The 27275-nt window shown below is 40.5% G+C and overlaps 1 protein-coding gene across 5 annotated transcripts; it reads left to right on the top strand.

The window, feature by feature from the left end:
- INPP1 (inositol polyphosphate-1-phosphatase) lies at positions 1 to 27224 on the top strand. Of its 5 annotated transcripts, none has more exons than XM_070475856.1 (6): positions 1 to 652; positions 16871 to 17138; positions 19311 to 19371; positions 22221 to 22421; positions 24955 to 25129; positions 26490 to 27224. In XM_070475856.1, exons 2-6 carry the CDS (start codon positions 16935 to 16937, stop codon positions 27049 to 27051), a joined length of 1203 nt encoding a protein of 400 aa, XP_070331957.1. In that variant the 5' UTR covers positions 1 to 652; positions 16871 to 16934; the 3' UTR covers positions 27052 to 27224. The 5 variants fall into 5 exon arrangements, with proteins under 5 accessions (XP_070331957.1, XP_070331960.1, XP_070331958.1 ...); XM_070475859.1 differs by lacking the exon at positions 1 to 652 and adding an exon at positions 660 to 765; XM_070475857.1 differs by lacking the exon at positions 1 to 652 and adding an exon at positions 660 to 769.
- The last annotated feature ends 51 nt before the right edge of the window (positions 27225 to 27275 follow it).

Raw genomic sequence — 27275 nt, 5'->3', positions numbered from 1 at the left:
GCTGCGAGGGTTTGCGGAACAGCCCGCACGCTTGACATTTCTAGTAGAACAATGGGACCCTATTGTCACTCGCAGGAAGTCCATCTTCACAGCTGCCAACCCGTTCGTTAAACCCATAATCCTCACCAAAAAAAAGAGGACGGAAGAATGGAGAAGGAAGATACCAAAACCGAATTTGTGGGCGATTGCAAGAACCAAACAATAGCAGTGGATTAGGTGACCCTGGAGCCCTTCCCTTGCTGGCACTCCCCTCCCTCTGAATCATCACGCTCCGCTTGTGACGCTGCAGACTCGGGCAGGCAGGCGTGGGATGCCCGCTTCGCCCCGGGAGCCTCGAGGCGTCACCGCGCCTTTCCACGCCGCGGCCCCGGGGGACGCGAGGGGGCGGCGGCTTGGCGGATGCTGCGGTCTGCGATCCCCGGCCGAGCGAGGCCGCGCGCCGCCCGGCCGCGCCTGGCTTTCAGACGACCACCGCCGCGCTCCCAGCCCGGCGCCCTGGAGCCGCGCCGGCGGCCGGACGCCCGGCGCCCCTCGCTAGTCTCGCACACCCGGCCACCTCCTCCTCCGCATTTTCCGCCTCCTCCTCCCCCGCCTCTTCCGTTTCTGGAGGGAAAGGCTGCAGCCTCCTTCTGGGCTCCGCATCCCGGCTTAGGTAAGACGTTTTCCTCTTTACGCGCCCCTCGCCCCGGCGCCGCAACCTCCCTTCCTGCTCGGATCTGGGCTCCCGGCTGGGAGAACAGCACGCAGCCATCGCCTCTCCGCACGGTAGGTGAGTTAATCTGGGCTGGGAGGGCGCCTTGCCTCTCCGCCCGGCCTGTGATGACCTCTGTCCGCTGCAGCGAGCCCGCCGCCCGGCCCGGCCCGGCCCGCTCGCTGCTGCTACCAGCCGGGCGGAGGAGCTCGCGAGTCCTCCCCAGGTTCCGCAGAAACTGCCCGAAAGAAATAGACGGAAGGAAGAAAGACTGGCAGACAACTTTTTTTTTTTTTTAATTCGATCATTAGCATTTTTAAGTCGTAGAAGCTGATCTGACTGTAGCCGAGCGCAGTGGCCCGGATTCAACAGGTAGATGGCGGAGCTGTCAAGCGCCCCTTCGTTTTGCTTTGAGAGATGCTTCCAAGTGTCCATCGCTGTTGGCTGCAGCTAGTGACCTAAGATGAGGGTAAAATAAACATGAAGGGACTATATTTAGAAGTCTTTGCCTTCTTGCTTTTAATCCCCTGCATTTTGAAAGGCGGTTTTGTGAGATGTACATGGTTATTTGGTGTGACCGGAGTAGAGGGCGAAATAGTTAACATGGGTTTGGCCGATTTAAGTATCTTGTTAAGACATGTTAAGAGCATGAAAAAAAAAAAAACACACCCTAGATTATTTATTACATTCATGAAGAATACATAGAAATGATTAGCGTATTGGGGGGATTTTCTGTTTTAAAGCTACTTTAAGCGTTGAATAAGCAGAGGTTTGCCCGCTGTGTGAATGCGTTCACTTACACAGAACAGTGGGTTAATAGATAGATTATCCGCTGTGTGGATAGATCTCTTGAGTGCATCCCACATGTTGAATAAAACCTTTTTTAAACTTTTTTCCTGTGACTCCTAGCTTTAAAAACCAAAGAAGTTGATAAGGATCAGGCCTACTTAGCCTGATAATAGTTTAATGATGAAAATAATCTACCGAACCACTATTGACTGATGACTTAGCTAAGTGACCTAATTTTTTTACCTTTTAAAATAGGGATTATTAGGGGGAGAAAGGTAATAGAAGAGTTCGTTTTTTCGAGGCAGATATTTGTTTGTATTCTTAGAATCTACTTTTAAGCTCTTGTGGATTTTTAAACTACTCAAACTTAGTTCTTAGTCATAGTCATGAAGAAGATTACGTAAAATGCACCAAGTTACAATTTATTTTTTCATAGAATAAGCTACCATTTCTTTTCAAGCTTTTGGACTAAATCACCACTTGGTTGGAAATTGCAGCTTGGACACATACTCTTTAATGTGAAATGTCTCATTATAGATTTAAATTACAGCTATACTTGTGGTAGTTCTGAAAAAAAAGATCATGTCTAATTTGAAATATAAGGCCTGTTCAACAAAAACTATACAGTATTCATTATATATTTATTTCTGCTTTTATTTCTGTCTCTAATACCAATTAGAGTATGTCTTAATCCATTTCATTTTGTAGACAAATTGCCTGAGATAATGGTGTTCTATAAAGTGATTAATAAAACCATGTGTCTTCATTTATTAAGTGTGAGGATGCTATATATATGAAATTTTTCTAGATATGTGTCCTCAATAAATGTCCTTGTTAAAATATTTTGAATCTTTAATTGCTTAAGCATTAATTGCTTAAGCATAATTAATTGCTTGAATTAATGAAGCAAATGAAACTCTCTAGATTGATGTTTTTGTTTGATTTGGAGTTTAGAGATAAAGGGAGAGCCGAGGGTACTTTGTTTCTCATCTCTCATGATTGGTGAGTTGTAGTCCCCAAACTTGTCTAATTTTCAAAATTACCTGGGGACTAGAGGGCACCTGAGAGGAAGGGAGGATAGCATTGGTTTTAAAAGACTTCCAGTTTGCCACCTGGGATTTCCTGAATCAAAATTCCTAAGGGAAAGAAGATACTTAAAATAGGTCAAAATGATAAAAATTTAAAAGGACAAACCAAAACAAACAAAAAAGGCAAGATTGGAAATCACAGATGGGCAATAACTGTTGCTGATATAATCTGTTAGCATTCCTGAAGATAACATGGGCATAAATGGAAGCTGTGGTTTTGCTAATGTGATAATGTCACACATTGAGGAAATCTGAAACTTTTATATCACTTTTAGTCAAGCCTTCCAAGGTGATTGAATTTAGCAAAGATTTTTACATATTCAGTCTCTTTTTTGTGATACGCAATCTTAATTCAAGTTCTTTAATGTTATAAGAGCATTTTATTAATGGATATTTAGTGCAGGTTACTGTGAAAGTAATCCACAGCAAAACATTGTACCCCATCATTTCTCTTTCATATAACAGCCTTATTTGTTACTGCTTTTGTGTTCCTAATCAGGCAAGACCAACATGCAAATTTTAGTAACTTTTTTATAACTTTTATTAAAATGACCCAACATCATCTAAAAAAAGATAAAAAAAAAAAACTTGGGCATAAAATGTGGTTAATTATATATAAAAACAAATTGACAAAGTAAAATGTTAATTATCTATAAAAGAATTCATTCACATGAATTACCACATGGAAAGTATTCGTTTCTTCTTTTTGAAAGGTGGAAAAGGGTTCCTTGCTTTCTTGTTTTCATTTTAATCAACTCAGTATTTAAAATCTCTTAATTATCCAAGTTTAAATTAATGTATTTGCTAACTTTATCAATAGATACTTAAATTTGTCCTTTTCTTTACAGAGTGATGATGGTAGGTTTCCCTTGATAGTAATGAGAGCTGTAATAAATAGCAAAGGATTAAATTCAAATGACTAAAGGAAAATGTTATTTAATATGGTTAAGGTAATCCTAATGTACTTAAAATTTTTAAATTATCAATAGTTACAAAAACAGGATCTTATCTCCCAAGTTCTAGAAAACCCCTCTAGTTAACTCCTTGGAGTTTGACAGAATGACATATAATCCCATATAATCTCAGTTTGATCTGGGAATCATGAAAGATCTGTTTTTAAAATATGGCTGACTGTAAGCTTCCATGAATAGCAAAAAATGAGGGAAATAGAAATGGAAAAATGAGATCAAGAAGATAAATATTAACCAGCTTAGACAATTACCTGTGGTTTCAGGATTAATAAGAATGCAAGCACATTTAGTATGTTAATATATTGAAGTGGCTTTAATGAACCTTTTATATCTTTTTAGTATTTTGACCTTTTCAAGTAAAAGGTGCTATTTCTTTGTGTTCCTTAAATATCTGTTAAAAATAACATTCACCTCTACAAAATGGAAGTATAATGATAAGATATAGGCTGCCAGAAACCCAGTCTTCCAAAATGACACATAATGTGATCTGTGATCTTTGCTTTCTTGCTATAATATTCAGAGAATATACTTTAGGTCATGTAATTTATCACTGCAGAAATAAATAATAACCATCTTCTAAAATGTTGTGTTAAGAACTCCTTTGAATCATGTTTCCTCACAGTTATAATCCTAAAATTTACATAATGAATAAACCCTTACAGATTAATCTTAGTGCAATAAAATCCTTTTAAACATGTTTATCTCAATAAACATGATATTGATATCAGGAATGATATCAGTCAGTTAAATCACAGAATTCCCACTGTGTATCATGAGGAGATGAAAAAATTGTGTGTCCTGCTCTCAGGAATTTAAAACCTATTAGAGAGAGAACAATTAGAATTGGGGTCAGGGGCTTAGGCCTTCTTCATAAGGTTCACTAACCCAAACCACTGTAACCCAGAAACACAATTTAAGTATAAAAACCAGTATGGGCACTTCCCTGGCAGTCCAGTGGTTAAGACTCCTTGCTCCCAATGCAGGGGGTATGAGTTCAATCTCTGGTTGGGGAATTAAGATCCTGTATGCCACACAACACGGTGTGATTCAGTGTAAAATCAAATACAAGGCAAAGAGCCTAATGCTCTTTTTCAACTTAATTTTCATGACTTCTCCCCAACCTATTTTTTTTTCATTCAACCAACAATATTTATTATGCCCTTCCTTGTTAGGTTGATGATAAACATCAAAAGCTTTTGAAATGTATGTTTTTTTTAACTTGTAATTTTGTGTTTTACTCTTTAAAAATCATAGTTAAATACATATAACATAAAATTACCATTTTAACCGATTTCAAGTGTGCATTTCTTTTGCATTAAGTACATTTCCACTGTTATACAACCATCATCACTATCCATCTCCAGAACTTTCCTATCATCCCAAATTGAAACTCTGGATCCATTAAACAATAACTCCCCATTGCCAGATTCTCCCAGCCCTGGTAACCACTATTCTACTTTCTGTCTCTATGAATTTAACTATTCTGGGTCCCTCATATAAATGGGATCATACAATACTTGTTTTTTTAAGCCTGGCTCCTTATAATTGGGCTTCCCTGGTAGCTCAGATGGTAAAACGTCTGCCTACAATGAGGGAGACCCGGGTTCGATCCCTGGGTCTGGAAGATCTCCTGGAGAAGGAAATGGCAACCCACTCTAGTATTCTTGCCTGGAGAATCCCATGGACTGAGGATCCTGGTAGGCTACAGTCCATGGGGTTGCAAAGAGTCAGACATGACTGAGCGACTTCACTTCACTTCTTCTTATAATTAGGATAATATTTCCAAGGTTCATGCATATTGAGGCATATGCCAGAAAATTTCATTCCTTTTAAGGCTGAATAATATTCCCCACCTCTTTTATCTGGAAAGTGGATAATTAATTAAAAAGTCAGAATATTTGGAACTGGAACAGACCATAGAAATCATCTCCTCCAACCTCTCTGTCCTTACTTTCTTTTCCTTTTTTATGTTTACAAAAATGAGGAAAACAAGTCCCTGAGAGCTTACTCATGTGACTAAGGTTTTATACCTGGTTGGTTAAAGTCCAGGCAGAGCCTAAGAACAAGCTCGCCTGTGGCCTAAACATGGCTATATAGACCATAAAAAGCAAGTGTTAAGTGAGTTGGTGCCAAAAGGAAGTGTGGCAAAGTTCAGAAGAAAAGATAAAATGACTAAAAAATGTTACATTCAAAATGAAACATTAAAAATGGATTTGAGGATTAATAAGATTAATGATATGCATGGAGAAAGCAACCTCAGATATGCAGATGATACCGCTCTAATGGGAGAAAGTGAAGAGAAACTAAAGAGCCTCTTGATGAAGGTGAAAAGGAGAGTGAAAAAGCTGACTTAAAGCTCAACATTCAAAAAATTAAGATCATGGCATAAAGTCCCATCACTTCATGGCAAGTAGAAGGGGGAAAAGTGGAAGTAGTAACATTTTATTTTCCTGTGCTCCAAAATCCCTGTGGATGTTGACTACAGCTGTGAAATTAAAAGACCTTACTCCTTGAAAGGAAAGCTATGACAAAGCTAGACAGCAAAGACATCACTTTGCCGATAAAGGTCCATACAGTCAAAGCTACGGTCTTTCCAGTAGTCATGTATGGATGTGAGAGTTGTACCATAAGCAAGGCTGGGTGCCAAAGAATTGATGCTTTCGAACTGTGGTGCTAGAGAAGAATCTTGAGAGTCCCTTGGACTGCAAGATCAAACCAGTCAATCCTAAAGGAAGTCAACCCTGAATATTCATTGGAAGGGCTGAAGCTGAAACTCCAATACTTTGGCCACCTGATATGAAGAGCCAGCTCATTGGGAAAGACCCTGATACTGGGAAAGATTGAAAGCAAAAGGAGAAGGGACTGATAGCAGATGAGACAGTTAGATAGCATCACTAACTCAATGGAAATGAATTTGAGCAATGGAGGACAGAGGAGCATAGTGTGCTAGTTCATGAGGTTGCAAAAGACTCAGACACGACTTAGCTGCTGAAAAACAACAAGATTAATAATAGGATTAACAGCTACCAAACTAATATTCTGCTGGAAAAGATTCTTTTTACAAGCCATTCTTGTTGTGTCTTTTCTTTTTGCCTTGAATTATGCATTAAATTTTAAATTTTTTTATTTTTTCCCACAATTAAGATAGCTACACTGAATCTACTTTCTTTGTTCTTTTTAATAGTCTATATGATTTCAGGTTTCATTTCTGACAGCTCAGTGGTATGCTAAAAACATCTTTTAGCATATAGAAGTTTAAATGTGTAGTTGGAAGGTAGAAGATAGAAAAGAGCTTATATTTAGTGAAAATGTTTCTAACTCTGGAGGAGAGGGTAAAAAGGAGTCACTATCAAATTTAAAAGTATTTCTAAATGGAATATTTTTCATACTTTTCAAGTGCATTCTGAGAAGACATTGACATCTATATTTCAATGGCAATATTATGCTAATGTGGAATACTTACTATGTAGATCTACTTGCTTTTTTCCAGCACTTAATTTTTGTTACAAAAAAAGTCAATATAGTTGACCCTTAGCCAACCAAGGTATTTTTGCAGTAGCTAATAGCTTTTCCCTGTTCTGCTTCTGAATACCCAGTGAGAGACATCGCTGATGGTTGAACCTGGTGTTTCCTTAAATTGTCGAATAAAAATAGCTGAGTGACATTCCCTCTTCTCAACCCAGATCTCCTGGATCAATATCTCCAGGGGAAGTCTAAAACTATATTTTTAATGAATGTTTCAGTTAATTCTTGATCTTACTCATTTGGAAAACACTACTTTAGCACAAGCTCCCATTTAAAAGCTACCCAAATAACATTTGAGGATAGAGGCTATCTTTGTGATCTATTGCTTTGAGCCCCATCAGTGAGCAAAAATGTGGGCTAATGTGGTCCAAGAGCAGCCTCAGTAGGGCTAGGGTGAGATAGACTGATCAGCCCAGAAACAGGCCTATCTGTCAACACTGTTTGAAGAATGGGAAGAGGTAGGAATGCAAATTAGTACAGCCACTATGGAAAACAGTATGGAGATTTCTTAAAAAGCTGGAAATAGAACTGCCATATGACCCAGCAATCCCACTTCTGGGCATACACACCAAGGAAACCAGATCTGAAAGAGACACATGCACCCCAGTGTTCATCCCAGCACTGTTTATAATAGCCAGGACATGGAAGCAACCTAGATGCCCATCAGCAGACGAATGGATGAGGAAGCTGTGGTACATATACACCATGGAATATTACTCAGCCATTAAAAAGAATTCATTTGAATCAGTTCTAATGAGATGGATGAAACTGGAGCCCATTATACAGAGCGAAGTAAGCCAGAAAGATAAAGACCATTACAGTATACTAACCAATGATGTGGAATTTAGTAAAAGATGGTAATGATAACTATATGCAAACAGAGAAAAAGAGACTCAGATTATAGAACGACTTGGTGACTCTGGGAAGGCAGGGTTGGGATGTTTCAAAGAGAACAACATCGAAACATGTATATTATCTAGGTGAAACAGATCACCAGCCCAGTGTTGGGTTGCAGTGGAAAGTGCTCGGCTGTTGCACTGGGATGGACCAGAGGGGGGGTGCGAGGCACGGTGGAGGGGACCAGGGATGGACATACATGTAATCCATGGTACATCTCAATTTTACAAATGTTTATCAATAAAAACATGCAAAATAAATAAGATGTTAGTTAATTTACCACAAATAAGTACAATCCCCATAAACTCACTAAATCCAAGAAATTAAACTAATGTTAAGGCCTCATTTACCATCAGTAAATAATATAGTACTTCAGGGTAAACCCAGTTAGAACTTGCTAAGAGCATTAAAGTTAGTTTTGGTTTCCTTGATAATAAATTAAATATGCTCAGTGTATTATTTTTTTGGTGCTATTCAGATTTATCATACAGTTCGTGTGCTTTGTGAAAGTAAATCTAGTATTGCAAAGCAGTAGTTCAGTGTCATGCTTGCAGTGATTCTTCTGGAGTTCAGATTCTTTACTATTGGATGCTCAGTTGAGTTGTAGGTTCAGTAATCAGTCATGTCAGTCGTGTCTGACTTTGCAACCACATGGATGCTACACTCCAGGTTAGTATTACAACTATGTCCTTCATATGCCTCCAACTACTGTTGCCCTTCTCCCACTGTCAATCTTTCAGCTCAGGATTTTGTTACCAGCTAAGCAGGAATTCATTCAGCACAGGTGTGATCAGTAGAGTTCTCAGCTTGAGTATGCACTCAGAGTCATAAGAAACCACACACATTTAAATCTGCCAGACAGAGTACAGGGAAGCAAACCAGTGTATAGTGTGTTGGAGGGCTGGGAAAGAGATCAGGCCTGCCTGCATTCTCCCATGGCCCTGGTACAAAAGATGGAGGGTCAGGCACGGCTCCTGGAGGAGCCAGCTGTCCCATGGACTCTCCTCTCTCTCTGTACACACACACCCTTTTAAAAACTTTTATTCAATTAGAAATACATGCAGAAAAGTACACAAGGCCTAAGTGTGTAGCTTGATGCGTGTACACAAAGTCAATCCGCCCACATAAACATCACTCAAATCCAGAACGTTCCCAATGCCTAAAGGCCCCATCATTTACCCCCATCAGTAAGTAATCCCTCCTCCTTCTCCAAGGGTAACCCCCATTGCAACTTCTAACACCATAAGTTAGTTTTGCTTTCTCTTGAACATCAACTAAATTAAATTGCTCAGTGTATTTTTTTTTGGTGTCTGACTTCTTTCACTCAGCAGTGTGTCTTTGTGAAATAAATCCATGTTATTGCCCAAAGCAGTAGTTCAGTGATTCTCACTGCTGTGCAGTATTTTCTTCTGTAAGTCTGCTTCAATTTACTTCATTTTATTGTTTATGGTCACTTGGGTTGTTTCTAGTGTTCAGTTCAATTCAGTTCAGTTGCTCAGTCGTGTCTGACTCTTTGCAACCCCATGGACTGCAGCACTCCAGGCTTGCCAGTCCATTACCAACTCCCATGTCCACTGAGTCAGTGATGCCATCCAACCATCTCATCCTCTGTTGTCCCCTTCTCCTCCCACCTTCAATCTTTCCCAGCATCAGGATCTTTTCCAGTAAGTCAGTTCTTCGCATCAGGTGGCCAAAGTATTGGAGTTTCAGCTTCAGCATCAGTCCCTCCAATAAACACCCAGGACTGATCTCCTTTAGGATGGACTGGTTGGATCTCCTTGCAGTCCAAGGGACTCTCAAGAGTCTTCTCCAACACCACAGTTCAAAAGCATCAGTTCTTCGACCCTCAGCTTCCTTTATATTCCAACTCTCACATCCATACATACCTACTGGAAAAACCATAGCCTTGACTAGACAGACCTTTGTTGGCAAAGTAATATCTCTGCTTTTTAACATGCTGTCTAGGTTGGTCATAACTTTCCTTCCAAGGAGTAAGCGTCTTTTAATTTCATGGCTGCAATCTCCATCTGCAGGGGAGGCTGCTATTAGCAAATTGCACATTCGCCATCATCGGTTGATCCAGTTGAGCCCCTCTATGTGGGCTCACTTCTGTACACCATCCTTTCTGCTAGGGCAGCTTCCATTCTTTAAACTACTCCCTGAAGCAACCCTAAGCTGGAAGGGGATCAGGAACAAAGCCTCTGTTCCCCCTTCAAGAGCAATGTGAGCTAAATAGAGTTTTGGCCAGCCTCAGCATGTGCCCACCCAGCATGAGTCCTGGACAGCTGCACCCCGTGAGAGGTCACCAAAAACACTTGTAGTAAAACACCCAGGTATTTCATGGAAGTTGAGCTGTTTTCCCCAACAGCAATAGCAGTCAGTCAGGGCCACCACACAGTCATTTCAAATTGCCAGTCCTCCAGGGATGAATGAAAGGGTGAATTCAAGTTATGAGTGGTGCAAATGGGGTGAAATTGTCTAATGGGCAAGAATGTGGGCTCTATAAAAGGAGTGGATTATCTGCAGGAAGAAATGACTGTCAACAGAAATGCTCTGACCTACTTGCCTATTCATTAGCAAGCATTTCTGTTTTGTTGATGCCCTTATCTATTTTGTCACACTTCTGTCATCATGAACAACACAAGGGCATGGCCAGCTTCCGCTACAACCAGCCTCCTCACACAAGAACAGACACCGTTGGCCTTAGAATCTCTATAGATTTCCTGACAAAATAACCCCTTGACAGAATAATGACCCTCCTGAGCCATCTGTAGATAGTCTACCATGAAGCCACAGCAGTCTTCAGCATCCAGGAGCCAAGGTTTCTACCCAGACGCCCAGAAACCAAAGCAATCAGATCTGGCCTTCATAAAGAAACTTTTTTCTGGGTCATTCAAATAATTACAAGTAGACTCCAGCCTTTGGGATTTAATAGAGCAGTAAATTTTCAGAAAAGATTTCAGTGACCCATACAGAGCTGCCAATCTCTTATTTTTCAAGTAAGGACTGTGGCTGTGAGTTCTGTGAAACTGTATTTAATAGTCATTGCTGTCATTTGTTACGGGCTTCCCAGGTGGCCCTAGTGGTGAAGAGCTTGCCTGCCAATGTGGGAGACTTAGAGACATGCATTTGACCCCTGGGCTCGCATTTGACCCCTGGGCTGGGAAGATCGTCTCCACTACGTGTGAGGCTCTGTGCTTGATCTCCTTTAAGCATGTGTGGTTTCTTATGACTCTGGGGGCGTGTCCCGCAAGAGAAGTATTGTCTCCATATGGCAGATAAAGAGGGGTGGGTAAATTACCTAATGCCACACAGCTAATTGATGGCAGAGCCCTGGTTTGCAACCCAGGTTTGTCTGATTCCAAAGCCTGTGTCTTTCCCATTATACTGATTATCCCATCTGAACTATGAGTATATTATTCAGATATGATTTTTAAACATCTGGTCAGAAATTAACACTGAGGTTTGTCTTTGTAGAGAGATTTGGGCATCCATGAAGAATCTTAAGGTTTTTTTTTTTTCCTTTCTAATTGACCTACCTCAGTTTATTCAGTGTTTCTCTAATAGATGTGAAAATCCCATAGAAACTAAAGAGACTTTCTATGCGGCATTGTGACACGATCTTATGTAAACATGTAGATATACATTTGGTCTGGGGTAGTGAAGAATATAACTTCTTTAAACCTTTTCTGCTCAAATGTGACTTGAAATGGGTTGTCACAAAATAAGGCTTAGGAGTATTTCAGTGTTCATTGACCATTAATGATTTGGCTGTAAAAGTGAGTGGCTTCTAGTGGGAAAGACTATCTCACAGAATTAAAGTTATTGACCACATAAACAGGAAAAAGAACCCTGCCCCACTTCTCTGGCCAGAAAACAGAAGACAAAGGAATAGATTGGGATGGTATTTGCTGAGATTATCAAGCTCTCTTTGGGCTGAAGCTTATTCCTCTAAGCCCTATCTTCCCCATACCTCATAGTGTGACTGTATTTGGAGAAGGGGCCTTTAGCTTAGCTCAGTAAAGGTTAAGTGAGGTCACATGGGTGGGCCCTAATTCAGTCTGACTGGAATCTTTATAAAGAGACCAAGAGACACCTGGGGATGCTCATCTACAGAGGAAAGGCCATCTGCAAGTCACGGAGAGAGGCTTCGGGGGAAACCAACTCTGCCCGTCTTGGACTTCCAGTCTCCAGAACTGTGAGAAAATAAATTTGTTGTTTAAGCCACCCGGTCTGTGGCACCTACTTAGGGTAGCCCTAGCCAACAAGTGCTTGAGGAATTAGATGTTTCGGCATAAGCTGACACCCCCACCTCACCCTTCATGTCAAGATAGCCAGCTGAGACCTCAGTAGAACATAGAAGGGCTTTTACTCTCCAGGAAAGATGGTTTACATTGAGACTGAGGATCTGCTAGAGAAAAGATTTTCCTGAGAGAAGAGAGGAAATGAGTATCAAAGCATGATTTTTTTTTTTTTTTGACAGTTAGACCACTGACAGCTATCAGGTAGGTATGTGTTTTTCTCTCTTTTTGCTATATAAAGCACCTTATAATAATAGTCTAGTAATTATTTATCCCGTGATTGCTCATTTCTTCCCTTAGTTGACAGCTAACACTTTATGAAAGGATTTTATTGGCTAGAGCACTGGCTTACAGGGTGGGTTTCTACCGGTTTACTTGGGCTTGAATCTTGTCCTAGCCACTTCCCACCTGTGTGATTTTGGGCAAATTACTTCACCCTCTTGTGCCTCAGTTTCTTCATCAGTTAAAATAGAAATAATAGTATTTTCTTTGTAGGGTTGTGTGAGAATTAATGTATGTAAAGTGCCTAGAAGGATGCCTGCCATAAAGTAGGCACCTAATACTATTGGCTGTTATTATTTTAGCTTGGGTCTTTCTCTGTGCGTGGATAACTGGTAGCACATGGTTCCACCAAGATACCTCAGCCCCACTGAAATTACCAGTGTAGTATTAAAGAAGAATGAACAGCCTTAAGAACAGCAGCTATTACATCTCAGTGTTTAGCATCATCTAGGAAGCTGACGTACAAATTCCTGGGCCCTGTCTCCAGAGATTCTGACTCGCTAACTTGGGATGGAACCCAGAAATCTGTCTTGTAGTAGACACCTTAGGTAATTCTAACATGTGGTTCTCAGAACACCCATTAACCACTAATCCTGGGGAATTTCTTCTATATTCAAGGCTATTAAATTATGGTAAATGCAATTGCTTACTTATCATGAGTCTATAATAATTTTCACTTAAAGTATTTGAAATGTTTCAATAAAGCTAATTTAGGTCAGGGTCATGAGTATATAAACTTCCTTTTTAAAATCATCTAAATGAATTTCCATAAGTGTTAATATGAGCTGTTAAGAAGCTCTAAGAAATTCTGTATTGGATGTACAACTCAGTTTCTTTTAAGACAGTTTCTCTCAAGCTGAGTCCTTCAAACTGAGGGCACGTTGTCCAGTACGCCCTGAGTGCTGCGGCCTGCAGAGCGAACTGAGTTGAGGACAGAGAGAGACCCGGAAGCAGTTAACGCGCACAGAGGGCGGGGCCTCGTTCATTTGGACAAAACGGCCCAGTCAGCCAGAAAGCGACCCGCTAGCTATGCAAATTAATTAGGAAGTCTTGGTGTAGATGATGATACCTGGGAGATTTTTTTTTTTTCTTTAAGGCGGCTAGGACGCTGGAGCTAAAGACGTTCTGGGGGTGGCTTACAGAAAGCCTTGTCCTGAGCTGAAACTGGGTGTTCAGCCTGGAGCTTGATAAGATACCAGTGTTTCCAGGTTCAGAAGAAAGGGTGGTTAAGGTTGAGTGCTGGGATAACTTTGGAACTGAAAACCTGATTTACTGTGTTATGATGAATTCTGAAAATCTGTGCCACTGTTAATTATGGGACTGAAGTTTAGAGCTGAATTTTTTCCCCCATTGGTCAAGTTGCTCTGCTCAGGTGATGTGAGAATACTCATTATTGAGCAAATAAAGATCAGGTTCAAAGGGGAGAAATACCAGATCTCTCAGCTGCTGTATAGAAACTTATCAGGACTAGATTGGTGAGTTTTCTATGTGAAGAGAAGGGTGGTGGTGGTGCCTGGAGCTTGTAACCTGTGTAACTCACTTGGGTTCTGAGGACATCATAGGGGGAGATTTTTGGTTATTCAGCAGTGTGGTGGTACAGTGTTTGTTTTTAAAAAGCTAATCGGTTTTAACAAAGTGGAGTAAAATAGACACTACTGGTATTTTTTAATAATATGCATGGGATGGAGGCTTTTATTTCTTTTGGCGCACTGTGTGGCTTGTGGAATTTTTGTTTCCTGACCAGGGATTGAACTTGGGCCTTCAGCAGTATGGAGTCCTAATCTCTGGACCAACAGGGAATTCCTTACTGGTATTAATCTAAGGGTAAAGAATCTGCCTGCCAATGCAGGAGACATAAGAGATGTGGGTTCAATCCTGGGTGAGGAAGATCTCATAGTGGAGGAAATGGCAGCCCACTTCAGTATTCTTGCTTGGGAAATCCCATGGACAGAGGAGCATAATGCGCTACAGTCCATGGGGTCTTAAAGAGTCAGACATGACTGAGCATGCACATGCACACATGTGCACACACACTGATTGTTAATCTAGAAAGTTTTCAAGTTGGACTCCTTAAAATCGTCATGCTGTTTTTAAGATAAAAATTTACTTAGATACTATTAGTTCATTGATTCTTTTCCCTTATAATAATTATATAATGCATACTAAGAAATCAAAATTATTGAATTTATATACTTGGAACTTATGTATTCTACTGATATGTATGTATCCATGCATGTGTATATTATATAAAACTTATAATTAATAGCATATAGATGCCATAAGTTATTTCTAAGTCAAGATGCCTCAGCTGTATTAATATAATTATTTTTCTTAATGTTGAGGTTTGTCGACCAAAGTGATTTTTTTTTTTTAATGTATTTATGCCTTGGGGGAAAAAGCCATTTAAGTAGGCAGGTGTTTTTGTTTAATTTTTAACTCTATCATCTCTGTTATCTGAATTTGCATTGTTGCCATAGCACCACATTGTTTGGACAGTTATCTTTAGGAATTGAGGCATTCTTGTCCTTTGTGCTTAATTGTCCCAAAGCATTTTAACATATCACTTATTATTATAAAAACAGTATATATTTACTGTAGAATATTTGATAATTACAGAAAAGCATGAGAAAAATCCTCCACAATTCTAGTACACAGTGATAAACATTTAACTGCCATTAGAACATCATCTAGCCTTTTAAACTCTCTCTCCATATGTATAAACAGAGTGTATGTGTGTATTAAACACAAATTAGGAACATACTGTGATACTGTATTTACTTAACATTATAGCATTTTGACATATTCCTATTAAATTTCTTCAAAAATATTATTTAATAACTATATAATAGTTTATCTACATTTCTCCAGGATTTAAGATTTTTTTAACTTTTTGCTACAGTCAATAATACTAATCCTTCTTGTGCAGAAATATTTAAAATATTAAATATAACTTTGTTACATAAACATAACTTTCTTAATTCAAAATAAAGCCAACTGGAATTAGTGGCTAAAGGTAATAGCATCTCTAGGGATTGTGATCCATTTTTCTCAAATTTTCCTCTACAAACCCACATTTTTACATGCCCATTAGCAGAATATCAGCACCTGTTTCACCACACCTGCAAGAATGAATGTTAACTTTAGAAACAGTTTTGCCCATCTAATAGTGAAGTGGGATGTCTCATTGTTTTATTCACTTTCCATTTATTACTATTGAGGTTGGACATATTTTCTTATGATGGTTGGCCCATTATCTTAAGAAAATAGCATATGATTTTTAAAGCAGACTTGCCTAAGACAACACAGCTATGACAGTTCACAGTTAACTCCATTGCATTGACATCTTCACTGTTGTACTAATTGTCAGGCTCCCACAGTCCAGTAAAGGATTTTTTTTTTTTAAGAAGTAAAGTATTTGTTAGGATAATAAAGAGCATGAGCTTCTGTGTACGACAGAGTCTCAGCCCTGCCGTTTAGTCTTATGTAACCTAAACAAGTTGCTTAACTTCTCTAAGCTGCAGTTTCCTTGACTGTAAATAAGGCTGATAATCCTCACACTAATTCTCATAATAATGAGATAGGAATTATTAAAGCATTCAATAAAATGCAGCTACTATTGAAACAGAGAAATGTTTCTCTGCTATTTACCCAATAGGTATGTCAAGGCACTGTAGCATGCTTCTTAGAAGCCAGAACTTTTCAAATCCCAACAAGTTGCATGTTTTACTTTATTTTATTATTTAAATTTGCTGTCAGTAGCACAGCTAGTGGGACATTTTTAATAGAAAAAAAGGCGGGGGCGGGTTGGTACATCACCTGGGCACCTGGGCTGCTAGCTCAAGTGTGTGATTTCAAGAGTCTTGCAGGACACTGAGGTGTCTGCTGGTGTGGTGCTTGGTACTTTAGAAAGTTGCTCCCAGACTGATAGGATAAACCCGCTTTCCCTTCTTCCTTCTTCCCCCAAAGGGTGAAAGAAAGAGCACTCCTTTAATAATGTTGCCAAGCTCATGTGCTCATTCAAAGGTCATTGCATGAACTTGGCTTTTCTTTTCAACATTGTGCTCGTGTATCCACCTGCCTGTTGGTCTAGAGTTTGGTAAATACAGTGTAGATTCTCATTTAGAGACTTTCTTTCCTCGAGAAGTCTGTTCTTTGCCTAGTGGATTTGAGATGATAAATATGTTGATCTTGAAAGATAAGTTTCAAGTTTTAGATGAAGCTTCCACCTGAGGTTGTGAGTGTGATCTCTACTGGCCACTCAGACGTGCTCACAGGTTGACTCACTCTCTGAACTGCTTTCTGTTTCACATTCTTGTACTTTCCCAGCTGACAGCTCAGCGGGTGGGTGCCTGTTCCACCGGCTGCTGCAACCAAACAGCCAGGTTCAGAAATGTCAGATATCCTCCAAGAGCTGCTCCGAGTCTCTGAGAAAGCTGCCAACATTGCCCGGGCGTGCAGGCAGCAGGAAGCCCTCTTCCAGCTGCTGATAGAAGAAAAGAAAGAGGGAGAAAAGAACAAGAAGTTTGCAGTTGATTTCAAGACCTTGGCTGATGTGCTGGTACAGGAAGTTATCAAAGGGAATATGGAGAACAAGGTAAGGAATGTCACAGCCAAGGTAATTGCAAATTATTTGCCCCTGTGGTTTCACCCCATAAAATACCTCGCCTCCTCCTCCCCACCACCTGCCCCCCAGCACCATGGATTCTAATAAGCAACTAGGTTTCCCCCCCTTATTTTGACTGCAATGTTACTAAAATGTGTGTCACAGGAAAAACTTAAATGTTGAAAAATAATCCTCCTAATTCTATCACTAGAGAAAACCACAACTGTTTTTGCTAAATATTAGAATGTTTTCCTTCTGTGTGTGCATGGCAGGTTGAACTTAACTCCAGAGAAATGAGAACATACTATTTTATAACTTTTTTTTTATTAAGTCCCACTTTTTGACATAGTCATTTACCTAATGGTTGCCTCAGTGATAGCCTCATAGGGTTCTGGAGACTTAAAGTCTCTCTTTATTTTAGTAGGAAAACATTGTTTGTAACTAACAATGATTGTAATTCTAGGTCTTTTAAGCTGACTAGGGTAAATAAACTATATTCATAAGCAGTTATAGCAAACAGTAACATTAGCAGGCACTTGTAAATGCTTACTGTGAGCCAAGTACTTATCTAAGGGCTTTAAATATATTAGTTTAACTCATAACAATCTTATGAGAACTATTTCAATGTAATGGAAGAGAAAAGGGAGACACAGAGGTTAAATAACCTGCCTAGTGTTACACAGCGAATGAACGGTAGAGCTGGTTTGGTTTTTTTTTAGAGCTGGTTTTTGAACATGGGCTGACCAGCTCCAGAGTCTATGCTGTTGATGATACCATATTACCTTTTATATAATAATCTAATTACTTTTCTTTTAGATTTGGGAGGATAGAATTTTACATCAGAAAGCCCTACAAAATATTGGAATTGTTTCTATGAAATTCTCAAAATGTTAGGAATTGTTTAGAATCATTTAAGTGAGTCCTTGACCACAGGTAGGAAGAGAGAATAAATGACCCCTTGAAATTTCTACAGACCGTTTTCTTTTTCATGCCCTATACTATCTGGATCCAGTGTAAGGAAATTTATTTTTGTTACTGATCAAGAGAGCTGGGTGGAAGGGATGGTTGAACAACTAGATTAGAAATGTAAGTTTTGTGGGCTAATATTTGCCTCAGAGCATTATAACAAGTTCAGGCAATTGTTCATTCATGAAGTATCTGCCAAGATTTATGAATACATAAATGATACTCACTTTTGGTATGTATAAAATATCGTGACTCTTATGTACTGTAGCCTCAGAAAGGGTCTCTAGGCAAATTGGGAGACTGGAGCTTCAGCCTTTGATGACTTGATCAATAGGTTCAGTGCCAGTATGTGTTGGCTTGCATTGTTCTTCCAAATAGTTAAAAATAACAAGTAGTTGTGGGCACTGTTACATCTATTGGCCATTTGTGAATAACTGAGCTCAAATATTTGAAGCATTTCCTTGCTTTCATTGCCTGAGAATTGTACTCATACCATAATTCAGCACATATTTTGAGAGAAATTATCTTTACTACAGAGAAAATCAGAAGCAAAATGTGTCTGAAAGCTTCCTGGTCATACAGACATGAGAGAAGTTTCCTATTTAGCTTGTTTCTTTTTGTTTGTTTTTTCATTCCATCAAAATATTGATGCATAAGTTGTTGGCAAATATTTCCCCTTTTTTGCTACATCGCCTTCCTAGCCTAATGGCTAATGATACCTTAACATGTGCAGAAAACAAGATTAAATGTCATCCTCTGCTCCTTTCTTTCCAGTCTCAACTAAGCATCTCAGGTGCTTGGGCAGTAACAGTAACTTGTATAAGTTACTTGGGTACTTTGTAGGAGCAGCAGTTAAAACATCTCCTTTGTAAACATTCTAGGAGGATGAAGTTCTAGAAGTACTTCTGCAGACTCAACAGAACATAAGGAAACCAGACTTTTACCATGACTTGGACTTTCTAAAGGGGCAAAGGAGCAGGAAAGTGTTAGAAAACTACTGGTATTAGAAAAGTGCTGAACCAATCTGACTTCACTTAGTACACTTGGATTGATTTCTGGAATTGTAAACTTCCAAATTTCTGACCTACTTGTGCTATTTAGTTTGAAATATAAAGTGGAAATCTATTCAGAATTGAACATGAATATGGGACTTTTTTGTTGCTGCTTTGTATTCTTGTCATATTCTGAATCATTCAGTTTCCAGGCTTGGGGGAAAAAATTTTTGGAGAAGAATCCAATGAATTTACTAATGATTTGGGTAAGTACAAGAATCTTAATATATTTTTATAACTTAATTATCGTATGGTATTTTTATTTTCGACTTACACGTGAAAGTAATGTTTGGAGGCCTTTCATGTAAATAACATATTTGAATGTTCAACTTCATTCAGCACTTCAGGATAACCTGCCCCGTAAGACAGAGATGTGGCATCTTAGAATTATTTAGCAAGTTCACATGTATTCTAGATAGAACTCTGTAGCATTGAATAATGGTTTAATCTTTGGGAAAGTTGCATGGCCCCTTGAGAATCTGATGGAAGTTATAGATGCCCCCCAAAGGATGCAGATCCACACAGATGTACAGACAATCTCAGGTCCAAGTAGACCCATTTGTGGACCTCCTGGAGAGTCCACGGCTTCCCTGGTGGGTCAGCAGTAAAGAATGTACCTGCCATTCAGGAGACACAGGTTTGATCCCTGGATCAGGAAGAGCCCCTGGAGAAGGGCATGGCAGCCCACTCCAGTATTCTCGTCTGAAGAATCCCATGAACAGAGAAGCCTGGTGGGCCCCAGTCCATGGCATCACACAGGGTCGGGTAGAACTGAGTGACTAACACTTTGGGTAGCCCAGACCTAGGCTGAGAATTTAGAGGAGGCCCTGTCTCTGAACAACCTCACTGCTTCTCTGGTCTCGGAACCTCGGTAAGGGAGCTGGACAACCTGAAAGCTTCATTTGAGCACCAAGGTTTAACTCTAGTCAGTTTCCTGTGAGCCAAATTCTCCTTTGATGGACCCCTATGTTCCCTTGTGGTAGAGAGAAAAATACAAAATCTCTGACCCTTTTTTAGACAAGCCAGCGGTTTTTAGTTTGCCTGGGTTTTGTTTGTTTAATGGTAGAAGATTAAAATGGTGAACTTTAAACAGATCATGTGACAAATAGTTAAACATCTAGAGGCATATTTACAAAGAAAACTAATTTCTGGATCAACTCTGGAAAAAATTTGTCATTTCATGGGCTGTGTATTAAGATACAGTTCTGTGACACTCAGTAAGAAGAAAGAGAAATCTCAGTTAAACTTAAGGTTAAAAAAATCACCTGCGACTTACCCATAAGAAATCCTACACTTAAAAACCTATATTTGGCTACATCATAAACAGTTATTGTAATATTTATCTAGAATGATCGGGGCAAAAATGCATCCCACGTACATTTCCTGAGAACTGGAGGAGAGGATGGATTTAGTATATTGGAAGGCAGAGACCCATGGTGAAGGAGGGGCTGGTGGATGAGGTGAGATGAGATCATGGAAGTTCAAAGGAAGGCGTTCCCTTAAGTATGATGAGAATTCAGTGGTAAGTTTTACGCATAGAGTAACGTGATATGATTTGCTCCTTTGAGTGAACCCATGACTTTTACTGAGCCTAGAGTAGCTGCTCAGCAAGTGGTGGTGATTAACATTATTCCCCAACTTTAACAATCTCATTTAATTTGAATTAAACTTAATTGACTGATTCTTGCTGTTTCAGAATCATCATTGTGATAGATTCACAGTGTGCTTCCCAAAATTGCAGGAGTCACCGGGGGATCTTGTCAGACCTCAGCAGGTCTGGGATGGGGACTGAGGTTCTGAATTTCTAACAGGCGCTGTGGTGATGGCAATGCTGCTGGTTCTTGGAATGGCTAGGTTAGTTAGGAGTGTTTGTTGAGATACCTCAAGAGCCCGAAAGTGCCATGTTTTCTTAACTTTTAAAAATTTATATTCTGCATTGCTGTCACTTTTTGTTGGTAAAACTTGTAGGAGAGCCTCTTTTCCCATTTGTGCTTCGGGGGTTGGAAACCAGATGAAGCAAGTGTCTAAGAAGGATCTTTAAAGTGATGGCAAACACATGGACTTGGTAACTTGGGGTTTCAATTGCAGAAGCAGCTTTGCTTACATTCTGATTTCCAGTGGTTTCACAGAGAGCTATTCTCTGTATGTGATTTAGAGTCCTACAGCTTTACCACATTTAAAGATGAATGTACGTCATCTTATATTTACGGAGCATAGACAGTTTTTAGTTAAAAGCAGCATCATAAAGGGAGGTGGAAGCCCTTCTGTGTCCTTATTAAAAACTCTTTTCTTTTCAATCAATATATTCAAATGTGAACAGGGAGACCTCCAGAATATTAAAAGCCACAGGGTAAAAAGCATAGAAGGTTGTTGATCAAAGACTCAGGGTTCAGGATTCTTAACATGAGCTGCCTTAAACTGGTTACAGAAAACTGCATGTGTCCATATGGAAACTTTTTGGAGAGAAGGTCCTTTGGTGCCTGGAATTCATTTCTCACTGTGAGGTAGCTGAGTGACCAATAAATCAGCTTCGACTTTATGAAGCCCACTGGGCGGTTCTGGTGGTCAGCCAGGTTAGGAGACACTAGTCTGGATATCGTGTGTGTGTGTGTGTGTGTGTGTGTGTGGTGCTCAGTTGTGTCCGATTCTTCGTGACGCCATGGACTATAAGTCCACCAGGGTCCTCTGTCCATGGGATTCTCCAGTGTAGAGTAGTGGAATGGGCTATATTTAAAATGGATAACCAACGGAAACCTACTGCATAGCACATGGAACTCTGCTCAGTATTCTGTGCCAGCCTGGATGGGAAGGGAGTTTCGGGGAGAATGGATACGTGTACATGCATGGCTGAGTCCCTTCACTGTTCACCTGGAACTATTGTTAATTGGCTATGTACCCCAATACAAAATGTTTTGGTGTTAAGGAAAAAAAAAAATGAATAGTGGAGTGGGCTGGATATGTTGTCCTCACCTAATCTAAGGTGCTTCTCCCAATCTCCTGTTCTTTCTCCTCTGAAGCTTGAGATGTAATGGTCTTCAGTTTGTGTTTACTCTAGGGGAGAAGATTATCATGAGACTGTGTCCAACCGAGGAAGAAACAGTAGCCCTTCTCAGCAAAGTCCTTAATGGTAACAAACTGGCATCTGAGGCCTTAGCCAAGGTTGTCCACCAGGATGTTTTCTTCAGTGACCCAGCCCTGGAGTCAGTGGAGGTCAGCATTCCACAGGACATCTTGGGAATCTGGGTGGATCCTATAGGTAAGCAGAGGAGAGTGTTTGCTTTTGTCTCTTTGCTTTCCTTAGTAATCCTTTTTTTGAAGGGGGGTGTTGGAAAAATGAAAATTGAGAGTATGGTTTAACTCTCCTAGAAGTTTTAAATTTTTGAAGTTTTAAAATGACAAACAACTCTCACAACTGGGTTCAACCCCCGGTTGGGAAACTGAGATCCTGCAAGCTACACACTGGGGCCTAAAGAAATAAATAAATGAAGAGTTGAGGTGTGTATTATATACATATACATATATATTTATAACACACATGTGTATACACACACACACACACAGAGGCAGATATACAAAACTGAATTAACTCATTTTTGAAAGACCTCAGGGGCCAGACTGCTAAATATGAGAGAAGAATGAAATGATAGCAGCTATAACTAATTGAACACACACATCTTAAGAACATTCAGCTCTGGCAGATTACCACCATCTGGGAGTACAGTGCAGATCTTCAGATTTAAAAATAATAAAAACACAAATCCAGATTTTTAATGAGCTCTCACAATTTAACTCCTGGCTCCTAATTCAGTTAAGTAAGTAAACAAGCAGAACCACTGCACAGGTCAAGCAAAACACAACTGAATGCGACTCCTAGCAGTCATTTTGTGAGTCCTGTGTATACCTTACCGTTATTTTTTTGGTCATGATTATGGTAGAACCATAATCTATAGTTCATTGCTTTAAAACTGTAGGCCAGTCTCAATGATGCCGTTAATATAATGCCCTGGGTCTAAGTCCCACTTTTCCCCCAGGTTCTTGGCATAGTCTACCCAGTACAACTGGGACCAATCATTAAGCTGAGTAGGCAAACTCCCCTCACCCTCTCCCCTACAAGCATGCTGATACGTGATATAAATGCCTTTAATCATAGCAGTAGAACATTCAGTCATTGGAGTGTTACGCAGACTACGAATGTTTCCCAGAATCTTTTATCGCCTAAAGGTAAATCAGCCTCAGTTATGGGTTTTGAGGAACGGAAACCTTGTTTTGTTTTTATCCTGAATTGATTCTCTTAGCTAGCTCTCTGGATCTTGTGCCTCGCACATCCTTAACTGGGTATTAATTCACTATATGTTGGCAGTCAGCTGCTGGCAGGTATGTCTTTTAAGGAGAAACCTCACTCCTTAGCTTCTTTTTCCCAGGCTCTTTGTGATCCTATGGACTGTAGCCTACCAGGCTGCTTAGTCCATGGGATTTTCCAGGCAAGAGTACTGGAGTGGGTTGCCATTTCCTTCTCCAGGGGATCTTCCCAACCCAGGGATCGAACCTGAGTCTCCCCCATTGTAGGCAGACGCTTTACTGTCTGAGCTTCTTCCTCTTGTGACACCAGCGTCTCTTTCCTCCTAATTTGAGGGACAAAACAAACAAAAAGGCAATTCCATCCCTGATGGAATTCAAATGGAATGGAATTCAGATTCCTGGAAGGAGACTTTCCCACCCACCTTGGTTGGACCTGTCCTCTGGTTAGTAAGAACTCAAAGGGATCCCCCAGTTATCCTGAGCCATTACCTTTTAGATGATTTTGACATGGTGATGAATATTTGAGTGCTTCTTACCATTTGCAAGGTGTTATGCCCTTGAGAGGGGACTGGCTCCCCACTCTAGTATTCTTGCCTAGAGAACCCCATGGACAGAGGAGCCTGGTGACTCCAGTCCTATGGGGTCACAAAGAGTTGTTCATGACTGAGTGATTAACAACACAAGAAGGAAGGAAGCTAGCTGCCATAGGAATTATAGACATGTCTCCTTTCTCCAAGAATTTATGTATAGTTGGGAAAATGAAATGCAAGCAGCTTCAGAGCAAAGTACAAAAGGTCAAATAATAGTTCCATCTAAGTGGCACCCAAAGGTAAAACGTGATTGGTTATTATCTTAGTCCATTTGGGCTGCTATAACAAGATACCATGGACTAGGTAGCTTTTAAACAAGATAAATTTATTTCTCACAGTTTCAGAGGCTGAGAAGTCTGGTATCAAAGTGCCAGCATGATTAGGTGAGGGTCTTCTTCCTGATTCATAATTGGCATCTTTTCACTGTGTACTCAGACAGTAAAGAATCTACCTGTGATGCTGGACACCCGGGTTTGATCCCTGGGTCAGGAAGATCCCTGGAGAAGGGAATGGCAACCCTCTCCAGTAATCTTGCCTAGAGAATCCCATGGACAGAGGAGCCTGGCAGGCTACAGTCCATGGGGTTGTAAGAGTCAGACCCGACTGAGCTACTTAACACACACACACACACAAGTGGAAGAGACAGAATCTGTGGAACCTCTTTTGTAAGGCATTAATTCCATTCATGAGAGTCCACCCCGAGGACTGAAGTACCTCCCAGAGACCCCACTTACTAATACCATCAACTTTTGAGGGTTAGAATTTTGGGGGACACAAGCATTTAGACCATAGCTGTTACCAAATTAGAGAGAAATGATCTAGGACAGGTTTTATAGGGGTCTTCATCATTATCTTCTAAATAATCATTACCTGAATCCTAACAGTTGCTTCATTTTTCAGATTCGACTTATCAGTATATAAAAGGTTCTGCTGACATTAAACCCAACCAAGGAATCTTCCCCAGCGGACTTCAGTGCGTCACGATTTTAATTGGTGTCTATGACACACGGACAGGGGTGCCTCTCATGGGAGTCATCAACCAGCCTTTTGTGTCACAAGACCTAAACACCCTCAGGTAAAAATGGAATATTTTTGGTATATTATGGTTTTCAGAGTTTACAACCTTAGCTTTGTTTATTGTCAGGATTATCTCTCCATGTGACATTCCCATGACTCAATACAGTTGGCATTCCTACTAGAAATCTCCATGTTTGAATCAATGGTCCTTTAATTTTCAATCCTGGGTTTCACAACAAAATGTGAAAATGATCTAACGAAAAGACAGTAAGTATGGCCAGGATTAGAACTTCTCCCTATAAAAACAAAAAAACTGTCAGTATCACTTTCTTTTCTGCCTCCTCCTTCCTCACACTCCCATGGACTGTTCGCAGAGCATAGAGGGTGACCCAGCCTTTGGTGCCCTGATCCATAGCCTACGGATCAGAGTATGCCAGGGTTGACTCCAGAGCCTGGCAGAGTTCAAGTAGAAGCAGCTTTTCTCCTGTGGTTTCAGCTTTTTACTGAAATAGATGACATTTTCTCCCACTCATGTAAAACTACTTTTAAATTAAATTTTGACTTGCTTCAAGCAACTAAGAATTGTTTGTTCTTTAATAGTCATAAACTACACCTCTGCAGTGTTGATATTTTTCATCTTCCCTGCCTTCTACCAAACTGAAAGTGTTTGTTATCTTTAAAGGGTCGTTAAGAAGTTAAAAATCAGTGGGACTGGATGTTGACATAATCATGACCTAGAAATGGTTGGCAAAGTAGTTGGTGGCACAAATCCTGGGTTTGATTGCAGATTCTACCACTGATATACATTCTTAAGCACTTGCATTCTCTAAGCCTCAGTCTCCTTCTCTGGAAAGAAACTATCCAGCGTATATAGTAAGTTAAACATTGAGAAATGATCGATGGTATTTTTGTTGTTGCCCCCCCCCCCACCCCCCGCCAAAAAAAAAAAGAGTCCATTTTTGTTGATGTTAAAGCCAAAGTGGCGCTAGTGAATTGGAGGATGAAATGGTGTTACCAACTGAAAAAAATTCAGGATTGTGAAAGATTTGCAGATTGAAAATCTTATTTATCTGTTCATCTTTACCCCCGTTAAACTTTAAATGCCAAAAGAGGCAGTGAAACTTTGCTGTGTTCCCAGAGGCTAGAAATCCCACAAATATTTTAGCACTGTCCTAGATGGATGTGATAATGCAAAAAAAAAAAAAACTGAAAGCATTCCTAACTGGCAACAACACAGGCAGCAACAGGCACAGGGTGTGACTTTTGGAAATGAATTAGCTATTTGGTAACTATCTCTCGGCTGAAAGGCCTTGAGACTCAGGCATTATGTATTTTTCACCTCAAGTTGGGAAGCCATGGGAGCAATGAAAAACAAATGTGTTCACTTGCTGCCACAAACTGAACGTTCTCTTCCATAGGTGGAAAGGACAGTGCTACTGGGGCCTTTCTTACTTGGGGACCAACATCCATTCCCTTCTGCCTCCTGTCTCTACAAGAAGCAACAGTGAAACGCAGAGCCAAGTGACCCAGAAGCCCAGCTCCGAAGGCTCCCACCCGTTCGCAGCTGTCATCAGCACCAGCGAAAAGGAGGCCATCAAGGGCGCGTTGTCGCGCGTGTGTGGAGAGCGCGTCTTCCCGGCGGCTGGGGCTGGCTACAAGAGCCTCTGTGTGGTGCTCGGCCTCGTCGACATTTACATCTTCTCAGAAGACACCACGTTCAAGTGGGACTCCTGTGCTGCCCACGCCATCCTCAGGGCCATGGGCGGGGGCATGGTGGACTTAAAGCAATGCCTGGAAAGAAATCCTGACGCGGGGCTTGACTTGCCTCAGTTGGTGTATCACGTGGGAAACGAAGGCGCCGCGGGAGTGGATCAGTGGGCCAACAAGGGAGGACTCATCGCGTACAGATCAGAGAAGCAGCTGGAGGCGTTCTTGGGCCGCCTCCTCCAGCACCTGGCCCCTGTGGCGACACATACGTAGATGAGCTCTGTCCTCGCGGGCTCCGCAACCCAACTGTGAACCTAGTTTCCACATCTCTGTCTCTTGAAGACGGCTTTGTCCTATTTGACAGTCAACATTCACCTTCCTCTTTGGGGGAGCATTTTTCCATTATGTGTTCATAATGTTAATAAATGAATGATATTCATGCAGCAGTTAAATGTGTGAGATTCTCTATAGTAGGTTTTGTGTGATGGTGGCTCAGA

This window comes from Odocoileus virginianus, chromosome 13 (genome assembly GCF_023699985.2).
Source record: "Odocoileus virginianus isolate 20LAN1187 ecotype Illinois chromosome 13, Ovbor_1.2, whole genome shotgun sequence".
Classification (NCBI taxonomy): domain Eukaryota; kingdom Metazoa; phylum Chordata; class Mammalia; order Artiodactyla; family Cervidae; genus Odocoileus; species Odocoileus virginianus.
The sequence above is the reverse complement of the archived record's forward strand: the minus strand, read 5'-3'. Positions and strand labels throughout refer to the sequence as shown.

Excerpts from the sequence above, each read along its gene's own strand:
- INPP1 (XM_070475856.1), top strand. The coding sequence starts at position 16,935 with ATGTCAGATATCCTCCAAGAGCTGCTCCGAGTCTCTGAGAAAGCTGCC. Across the intron at positions 17,139-19,310 it reads AAGGGAATATGGAGAACAAG|TTTCCAGGCTTGGGGGAAAA; the intron begins GTAAGGAATGTC and ends TGAATCATTCAG. Across the intron at positions 22,422-24,954 it reads AATCTGGGTGGATCCTATAG|ATTCGACTTATCAGTATATA; the intron begins GTAAGCAGAGGA and ends TTCATTTTTCAG.